The 10657-nt window shown below is 34.0% G+C and overlaps 1 protein-coding gene across 1 annotated transcript; it reads right to left on the bottom strand.

The window, feature by feature from the left end:
• Window positions 1-655: 655 nt before the first annotated feature.
• Window positions 656-9436, bottom strand: LOC100760636. The gene is made up of 2 exons (XM_027432870.2): window positions 8488-9436; window positions 656-6646 (listed from the first exon to the last, which is right to left on the bottom strand). The coding sequence occupies exons 1-2, from the start codon at window positions 9266-9268 to the stop codon at window positions 6282-6284; spliced, it is 1146 nt and encodes a 381-aa protein (XP_027288671.1). The 5' UTR covers window positions 9269-9436; the 3' UTR covers window positions 656-6281.
• Window positions 9437-10657: the final 1221 nt, after the last annotated feature.

Here is a 10657-nt window from a genome sequence, read left to right on the forward strand (position 1 = left end):
ACAGTGGCACCTCTGATGTGCTTGAAGTATCCCAAAACAAGGATGTCAATAGAATTATTTTGAAGTTGGTGAGCAGAGAAGAAAGAACTATAGAAAAGTAATAGCTGAAATCCTGGGTATGATAGAAATTGTGTTTCTCATAAATTGTGAAATTTATATATGAATAGGTTGAAGAATAGGTTACTCAAGATTTAAAGTATTCCATAAATCTTGTTTGTCAATGTTTGGTATGTAGTAAGTTCTCAAGCTTTCAAATAACTTTATTTGTATTTTCTTGTCTTTATTCATTTTTCCATTTGTTTCTAACAGCAGTATTTTGAGACAGAGTCTTACTATGTCGTCCTGGCTGGCTAAGAACTCACTGTGTAGCCTAGGCTGGCTTCAAATTCAGAGATCTGCATGTCTTTCCCTCCAAAGTGCAGGAATTAAAGTTGTTTACCATGATGCCCAGCTGTTTTTCCCATTTCTTATTAAAAGGCCTGTTTTAGGCATGTTTTGATAGGAAGTGTTTTTAAAAGAAATAAAAACAGACAATATAATATTTGAATGCAGATGACACCATTTATTGAAATACAAATTTACATATGAAGTATTTAAAGGAAAAGACAATTTCAATTCAGGAAGAAATATATTACTTTCACTATTGTGTCAAATATTTATTTTTTTCCAGCAGATTCACGTACTAGAAAAAAGCAAATTTAAACATTTTTGCAATACACCTTACACATTGTTATGTATTGGAAAATAGTGAGTACAGCACAATGGCATTAACCATCAATAAATTTTACCAGACACAAAATATTAACAAGGTAATTGGCAGAAATATAGTGTAAGAAAATGACATCAATCACAATTAGTATCACAATGTACTTGAGAAGAAAGAGAAACAGCTGACACTTATAGATTACATAATTTAGAGTAGAAGTCTCAACAAGATACAAATACAAAATTGAAAATACGTAGGCAAAACACCATTATCCAAGAGTTGAAATTTAGTTTTCAAGATGTAAGACAGGGTGGATTGGTATATTTATTTCTGTAACACCAAATACTTCTCGTGGTCTAGTTAATAAGGTTTGTGCAACCCATATTACATGAGTCTATATCTGCATGAAGAAAAAATGAATTTTCATGAGATTTTGTTCATAAATGAAACAGGCAAAATATTTAGAACAAGTCAAGGTTTTTAATGTGTAAAGTTGATGAACTGCTTTGTTTTTATTCACAACTGATTCAGACATTAAAGTCAATGTTTGAAATCTCCATATTCATGTTTACCAACCTACCAGGGCTAATGTTTGGTTTATATGATAGGTACAGATTAGATAATACTGGAGTTGAAATAAAATATAAAATCATCTCTATGGTGTAGTTAAGAAAAAATATGTTGTGGTAGCAAAAATTTTCAATGATTAAATAAAACTGTTGCTGTTGTTGTATAGATTTCTTTCCAGATAGTCTCTGTGTCTCACATACACACAGAAGAAAATCTCAAAACAAAAGTGCCCAAATCATGTCACTATATTTGGATAGAAGACTACGTAATAGAAGAAGCAGCTACTTCAACAGGTGCAATATTAACTTTGTTTTTAGCTTTGAACGTAGTCCTAATAAATGTTTGGTGAATTCTGCTACTGAAATAAGATTAATTTAGCAATTTATTAAATTGATAAACCCCTCTGTAATATTCTTTATTTGAATTTTAAATTAGTAAGATATTAAAATACCTGTTGTGAATTTTACAGGATTAGCATAATTTTACAGAATGAGCACCAGGAGTTCTATACTCTAGTGCTGCAATAATTCAACTCCTGAATAATAAAAACATCACATCAATCTACACCACAGTTTATTTAAAGACACAGTACAGGCCAATTCACACACATCACATATATATTACGATACCACCTTGAATGGTACTTTGTTTAAACATATCACAATAAATATTTACTAAACAAGAAAAGTCAATAATGGCCAGCAAATAATGGCACTACACAATTCACAAAATCAAATATAGCATCAATGAAAATGGACAATGTTTCACCATACTAGTGCACTGAACTGTCCTGCTTTTCTCTGAAAATAAAATCAAGTTGTTTCCTTTACTTTCAAAAGGTGGAAATTTATATTCAGAATAAGTATTAAAGCTGTAAGCATCATACCAGCTTTTGCTGATTTTAGACAGATTTGTTCTCTAGTCACTGGTGATAAGTGTACAAAATGAGAAATACGGAGTTACTAACTTGAAACATAATGAATGTAGTAAGAACAAACTGAAACACTTGTTTGGGGTGTCTGATGAGTGTAAAGTCTGGGGAGATAGAATGTGTAGAGGTGGTTTGATTTTTTTTTTTACTGAATTTTGACAATAGTGGGTGTTTCCAAATTGTTACTACTTCTTTAGGAACTTTTTCTTGGTTTTGAATCCCACTATGCACTGCACACTATGTTGCACTGAAATGTTAGGGTTTAAGAAAGGAACTTTGGAAACTATTGTTTTATAACTTTAAACCACTCAAATATATGTGTTTATTTTTGAATAAGTATATTTATGAAGAAATTATGAAAATTAGTTAATATAATCATGGTGATCTTCAAAAACTTTGAGTATCTTGGTAATATTTACTGTTGATCGTTTTATCATAATTTAGAATTAACAAATGTCACTGCATTTTATGGTGAATTTTATTTTGAAGATTTTCTTTTTATCTTACTCTAATATAAGAATAAAGAAGTTGGTTTGTAGGTGAATATTAGTTGCTTAAGATAATGAAGTCTACTAAAGGTGAGTCATTTTAAAAAATAAACTCTTAAAATATTATTTTAATAGCAAAAATATGCTCTAGGTAAATTCACAAAGTGCGTGTTTTATTGTTTCTCATCAACATATCTTACAATTTAGATGAAGAAGTTGGTATTGTATGTCCATTTATTTTTCTCAAAGAGCCGAAAGAATGATTTTTATAATATATAATAAAAAGGAAAATTGGTGCTTTGAAAGACATGCAAAACTTAAAATTTAAAACTAAAAAATTTCTTTAAATCCTATGCTGTATATGCTTTCATAATCTTTGAAAGGCTAGCATAAGCCAGCTTATTTTAAATAGCAAGGAATTTTTGTCAGGGGAGTACATGGTATTCTGGCCCCTACATTTTCACATCATCATTCCTATCCAGATATTTTTATACTATGGATGTTACAATTTTGATACCTTGATATAGTATGGAAAACATATAACATTTGGAATTTTATTTTTTATAAATCAACAAAGGTTTCAAATAGACATCTTTACTTCATTCATGGTCTTTACCTTAATATTCATTCTAACCTGGTTCCTGAAGTTTAAAAAGTGGGGAGAATTGATGATTAGTGCTGGGGTGGATTTTAAAGGTCAAAGGTGGGGGAGACTTGAGACAGGAGAGAGTAAGGGTATGGTAGGAGTTGGAATAAAGCTTGGAAATAGGCTGGGGGAAAATATGATAAATAGGGTGTAGTGAACATGGAGACAGTGTCATTGTGGGAATTAGATGGGGAGAGGAGGAAAGCAGAGAAGATACTCAAAATAGTGTAGGGGTGAGGAAAGAGCTACAGTGTGGATGAGGTATGGAGGATCTGGAGAATTGGGCTGGGGATAAGAAAGGTAAAGGATGTAGTGGAGTTAGGATGGGTTGAGGGACACTAATAGGGGATTAGTGTATCTGAGGACAGGATAGACTTTAGTGTATCTGAGGACAGGATAGACTTTAGGGTTATTTGTTCATTTTATTAACTAATGAAATAATGAGTTTCAAAACAGCAATAAATAAAACTATTCTCTTCAAAACAATCAAGCAAAATTTTATTTACGTTAAAGCTAAAGTTTTATTTTAATTTTTGTTTTCTTAGAGTTCCTCCCATTTTCCATAAAATTGTCTTCCACATCAGTGACTCTCTCTGGTCTTGAAATATTTACTGAAAAAGGCACATGTACTTTGTAACTTATGAGACATCAAAAGCACTTTGCTGTATTTTTTATTTTTACTTCTAAAACATGCTTAAAACATAATGATTAGATGGAAATTTAATATGTAATTAATGAAGCTTTTCTGACAGTTATATGAATTTTGTTATGAAGTTTTCTTATTGAAAAAAACCTATGTTCTTTAATCTCTCTTTTGCAGAATTATAATGTTATTGAGTGACTTAGAGAATTAATTTGATATGGAGAACCCTAAGAAGATAGGGCATAATCTTTGAAAATAAGTAATGATGTACTACTGAACATTTGCATTGCTCAGCTCAATAAATACTAACAGTATTTAGAAGCATAAAACCAAGGCTATAAGGGACTTCTATTACAGGACTGAGAATCATCTTCTTAGACAATTTTCATGTTTGATATTTACTTAACAGTTTCATTTAATTTCTTAAAACTTTACAGAGAAGCAGCTGGCCACTTTACATATATTTTTATATTTAAATTTTAAGCCACTAAACACAATATCCAAAATTATATGGATCATGAGGAATAACACTCACATAGCATGGTTTTGTTGATGATGAAGTTGGTGTTTTCGTGACTGTCTTCAATTATATATTAATATTATATAATTGAACCAAATTTTTACTGTCTTTTTTCTACTTGTTTTTTGAGAAACATTAGTTCTCGGTAAGTTATTTCTCAGTTTCTATTGTACTTATGAGTTTTTTAAATTCACTCACAAGGTGGTTTCCTTTGAAAATTAGAATGCAATAGCTCTGTTTCTTCAAGTCAATGTGACAAGGTGATCTGTCAGTTTGTTTTTTTATTCTCAGGCAAGTATTGGCAGTAAACTCAAATACAGTAGCCTGTGTCCTTCCGTTATTCTGTGGTTTTGCCACACTATGTAAAATTCAGGTTACTCAAGTCTAAAATGGTATCCCATCTTCTGGGTTGGTAAGAAATAGGAGAAAAGAATCTCACTACCTTTCCTTATTTTCTGAGGTCAAAGCCCTGGTTCATGAAGCACATGCTGAACCATGGGGACTGAAGGGAGGGAGGCTAGCCAGCCTCTTTACCTCCTTCCTCAGAGGCCAAATAAATCTTATAAAAAAGGCAAGATTTTGCCTTCAGTCCAAAGATTGCCACCCCTTGCACTATGTGTTAAGGCACACAATAAGGGGTTAGGTGGTAACCTATTATTCAAATTGCCCTTGGTTTTGTAAAAACTTCAGCAACCATTATTCAGGAAAGTTGAAATTTTAAATGTACAAATTGAATGGTGGCCCATGTGCCCTAAAACTCAGCACAAATTTTATATTATGTATGAATACAAAGTAATGAGATTACTTTCCCAAGTAATTCGTCAGTTAATCTCATAACCTTCTGGTAATATTTTATCTACCTCACAAGATGTGTGAAATAGATGTTCCAGAAAGCCATCTTTCATACATAAGTAGGATTCAGTAATTTAATACTGGGCTGATCATCTGGGCCAATTAAATGCTATCTTCATTTTTCTGGGAAGAGCATCCTATTCATTCATCTCATAAAGAAGTTCAATAATTTTTAGCTTCTACCCTGAATCTTCTTATGCAAGGGGCTGGGAAAGGCAAAAAATTAACTTTCAAACACAAAACATAGTTTTAGCATGCAATATTGTAGGCATCCTGTGGTGCTGTTATTGTCTTATATTATTAACATCACAACCACATATGCTATTTACAGTTCTACAGTTATGTGTCTCCTTATATTTTTAAGGCTTCCCATAAATATTTACAATTTTGCTGTGTATAAGTCAAAAAGCACAGAAATAGGCATATTTAAACATTCTTGTGGGTGAACTTTTCCACAGTTGTCTTTTTAAAATATTTCAGAGAAGTACGATATTCAAGAATCTTCTGCTAAATCTCCTGGATTCTAGCTTTCACTCGATAAATGTCTTCAACATTAAGCTAGACTCATCAAAATAAATGCCAAAACCTCTGAGGTCATTTTCATTTGTCTATCAAAGTATCCAAGATGACTTGAAATTACCAGGAGACATTGTCATTTGAAAATTGTTATTTTGTTTAATGAAGTCATTACAACACACTCCTCCAACTAGATTATTCCATATACAATTGATTATTGTATACAGGATAAACTAGCTAGCTACAATCTAATACATAACTATCACAAGTTGATTAATTATGCTCATTGTGGATTCATAATCTAGATGTTGCATTTAGTATTTTGAGTTGTCAAGTTTGTGCATGTCTGTTTTGATGTTAAGTGACCTAGTTTGTTTCTTCAATGGAGAGCATTGTAAAGTATCAGTTTTTATAACTGATGTTCACCTATCTTTGAGAGCTCATTGAGTGGAGAAGATACCATACGTCTGGAGGTTCTACCACTATTACCCACGTAAACCTCAAAACCACCCCCTCTGGGAACTCCAGCATTGCCTCTAAGAGCTTGAGGATTATCCATGGGCATTCCAACATTAACCATGGGGATAGTATTGACATCATTCTTGGGGACTCTAACATTGCCTCTGGGACGTGCAGAATTATCCTCAGGAATTCCAATGTTTCTTCGAATTGCAGAATCCTCAAATCTTGGCTTGATGGGAAGATGTTCTCCAGAAGGTGATGGGATTGGTCTTTGCCAGGCTTCCTCCATGTTGTATCTCTTCTTGATGTTTGCTAAAACACAAAGCCAGAATTTGGTAAGTAATTAACAGATGGGCTTTAGTTTTGAGAAGAATCTATGACTAAGAATGAGAGATCTATTTCCAAATTTGATCTCAGTCCAATCACCTCAAAATGGCATGGTAATTTTACCATACTATGTAACTTTTATTTAGCAATAGAACTTTTGGATGCAACAGATGGACAAGGAAAAAGTGAGTAAAGTTCTAAACCAGAAGTTTAAGTTTATTGGAATGTAGAGGTGGAGAAAGAGGATGAATGACCAGGGTACAATGGGGGAAGAGCTACAGGCTGAAGGACTTTTAGGAACAATGGTATTTAGTATGAAAGTTTTATTTATTTTGGTAGTATGGAAGATTAACGCAATTAAGAATTTAGTGGATACAAGAAATTAGATAAAAGGTAACCATAAGAACTGGAAGTACCCAGGAAGTAAGTGTGTGTGTGTGTGTGTGTGTGTGTGTGTGTGTGTGTGTGTGTATGTAAGCATGCAGGCAGGCACTTGTGTGTGCAAGTGCACATGGTAGTCATACAACAACCTAGTATGTTATTCACCAGGAGTTGCTCACTTTTTTATTATTTATTTATTTATTATTTATTTATTTATTTATTTATTTATTTGGCAGAGTTTCTACAGAGCAAATTCCAGTTCCGGGCTAACAAGCACACATGACTATGTCCTCTTTGTTTTGCAACCAGAGTTTTCAAAATCAAACAAGCAAGTCTCTTGCTTGTAAGGCAAGCTCTTTACTGGCTCAGCAGTGCATGGTTGCTAATAGCAGTCTTCAGTAGGTCTTCAATTTGAGAATAAGGTTGAATCAATTTTACATTTGAAATGATAATGTTATTTGAGCTGTCCTTAGGTTAGACTTTAATTTCTTGATAAATAACTTCTTAGAGTTCTAAATATTTACAGAAAAAGAAACATTACAGAATGGGTCAAGGTCTGAATTCCAGGTAAACTCTGGGTTAGGCTTCAGATTTTTCATTGAAATCATCATCAGGAGTTTGGTGAAACTATATTAAAAATATTTCTAGTTGGTATGCTTTTCATGAAGTTGTATCATCGGGACTCTGACAGAAGTTAGTCATGAAAATTCCTAATACTACCCAGTATGCACAGGAGCATTTTATATATGCTTACATATGTGTAAAGATGAAACAAAAATGTTGTTCTATAGTTAGTAGCAAATTTAAATCAAGGATTTAAAATGTTATAAATATAAGTTATGTTAATATTACCTTTAATCAATTATAGGTTAAAATATTAGTGGTTTATTTGCCAATTCATACTTTCTTGTTGCTATTTCCTCACATACAAGAGGAGATAGGGAAGCTATTTGTTGGATTTTTAACCAGTTGGTTAAGAATGCCCATCATCACATCATTCCTTTTTTCTTATCTACTACTTAGTTATTGGGTAATGAGTATGTTAGTGGACATTTTTTTCTGCTCTATGGATTAAAGCTGAATGAATGAGGACTCCTCATTTTCTCTTGCTTTTCTTCCTAAATTGAAGTTCTTTTAAAAATGTGAATTTTTATTCCTAATTTGAAGTCTTCAAAAGTCTGTATATTCTATAACACACCCCCAATGATTACTAATTGGTATGTGATTAAATTAACCCAACTCAGCATCAGGCTGCAATCACCAAATATGATTATAAGGTTTAAATTTGTGGGAGAGAAACTAATTCCATCATAAAATATTTTACAAAATAGAAAGGGCTAGATATTCTAGGTGGCATGTTTGAGAATAAACTTCCTGGTGAAAGTCTACTTATAAGAAAAATTATATATAACTTACAAAAGTAGTGATAGCAAGAAAACTCTTACCTTCAGCTAGTAAATTACGGTCATGTGAGAAGAAATGAGTTTCTTCTGCATCTAATTTGAATTCAGGTGTATTTAAGTATTGGCCTCTGATTTCACTGTATCTTGGTAAGCTTCGACTGCGCTGCCGCTGGAGTTTAGGGCGCTCAGGCAATAAAGGGAAAGGGCCTTGCAGAGCCTGGAAATGTTGATCCTGAGGACGGATGGTTACTTGATTCTCTTCTTCTGCTGTTAGCTTTCTGTAACCCATATCTCTGTTTTCTTCCTTGGGAGTAGTTTGGAGAACATGGAGCCCCTCACTGTTTAGTGGTGCCTCTAAGAGCTCTGCCCAGGAACGCCGAAAGATGGATCTTTCTCTAAATGGATACATGCTTCTTGCTACTTCCATATCATCACTTCCTGGGGACTCTGCATTTTCTGGAGAATCCATCCACAGATTTCTTGGGGTTCCTGGGCGACTGTATTCTGAGGATGGTGAACACTCATTTAGTAAAGCCTCCAGGTGTACAAACCCAGTGAACTGCAAAGTTGGAATTTCTGTATCATCTAGATCCTCCTTTCCAGGCACACCGGCAACAAGTATTGCGGTGCCTTTCCCCCTTTCATCTGGGCTGGCAATTCCTGTAACATCTAAGCGTTGAAATTCTGGCACCCCTGGAGACTTAACTGGTACTTTCTCTATGCGAAGAAGCCCTGAGGTTTTTGGCTTTACAAGGGCAATGCTGTCTAACTCCTTAGTTAGTGGGGGTGTGGTAGCCATCACTACCTCATTCGTAAGCCCCATGTCCCTCTGAGGGATACCTTCATGGGTGGGTTGCTGAGAGGTCAAAGTTGGATTCTGTTGTTTTTGTTTTCTGGCCCTTTCCCGATTTTCCGCACTAACAGGACGGAAATAAATGAAATCATTCGGAATACTTTGAGGGCGTCTGTATTGGAAGTTTGGATCCACAGAAACAATCTGAAAGACAATTCAAAGATACGATTCATTATGAACACCTTGAATAATATTCTTGATTCTGATTCATTTTATCTTTTATTGTAAGGGCAGGATAACACTAATTTAGACACTATAGACATAAATTAATCAACTCCAAATTGAGAAATATGAAGGATTCCTCCAAAGTGATCTATTTATTTCAGGAAGAGATTACTTTAGTGTTTCCCAAGTTCATTTCCTAATAACCTAATCAAACACTCTTTGTTATCTGCTGAGAACATATACTATCCATGGCCAATAATTTAGGAAGCAATTTATAATTCTTCTAACTTATTAATATGTAGGACTCACTTAAAGGTTCCTAGAGATATATTTAAAGTATTTGTTTCTAATTTTGTATGTATGTCCATGTGCTTGCCATGTATGCATGTGTGCACATGCATGTGCATGTAAATTGCGCATGCACGTGTGTGTGTGTGTGTGTGTGTGTGTGTGTGTGTGTGTGTGTGTGTGTGTGTGTGTACACTTACGCCATAGAAGTTGTGTGGACAGAGTAAAACAGAGTTTTCTCCTTCCATCTTGTTTCTGAGGCACAGAATCTCTTGTTATTTTGTCTATTTGGACGTGTGCCATAGGAGTGTTAGGGTGCAAGCTACCACATATGGTATTTTCAAAAATTGAGTTCTGGGGATCAAACTCAGTCATTAGGATTGTGGCAAGAGATTTTACTTGATGAATCATTTTTGCTGGCTTAGAAATCTTTGAATTGATATAATGCTTATCTTGAGGGGTCTGTCCCCTCAGGCTTACTACTTCTTAGAGACAGTAAGTCTCTAAGTTGTTTGAGAACACTTTTAAAACACAAATCAAGCAAGCCCTACAGTCTATACTTTCAAACACTTCAGTCTCCAGGCCACTATCACCTGGACAGTCATTTTTGAGATAGGTACTGGATAACTTGGGATAGCTTCTGTATCCCAGAATCCACAACAATTATTCAAGCTAGTCTGTTTGCCTTGCTGCATTATCACTGTTTTTGGTGTTTCCCATGTGTCCACCTCATGTCATATTATATCACTTCTCTTGGGATATGTTAGTATAGCAGACTATAGCAGGCTGTCATTTACTGATATGTTTGCTAATCTCACAATATATGATGATATATAAAAAGTAAACACACTGAACTTTCATATTTGCATATAACTACTCCAAAACTGTGTACCCATCACAACTATG

The sequence above is a fragment of the Cricetulus griseus genome, chromosome X (assembly GCF_003668045.3).
Source record: "Cricetulus griseus strain 17A/GY chromosome X, alternate assembly CriGri-PICRH-1.0, whole genome shotgun sequence".
NCBI lineage: Eukaryota > Metazoa > Chordata > Mammalia > Rodentia > Cricetidae > Cricetulus > Cricetulus griseus.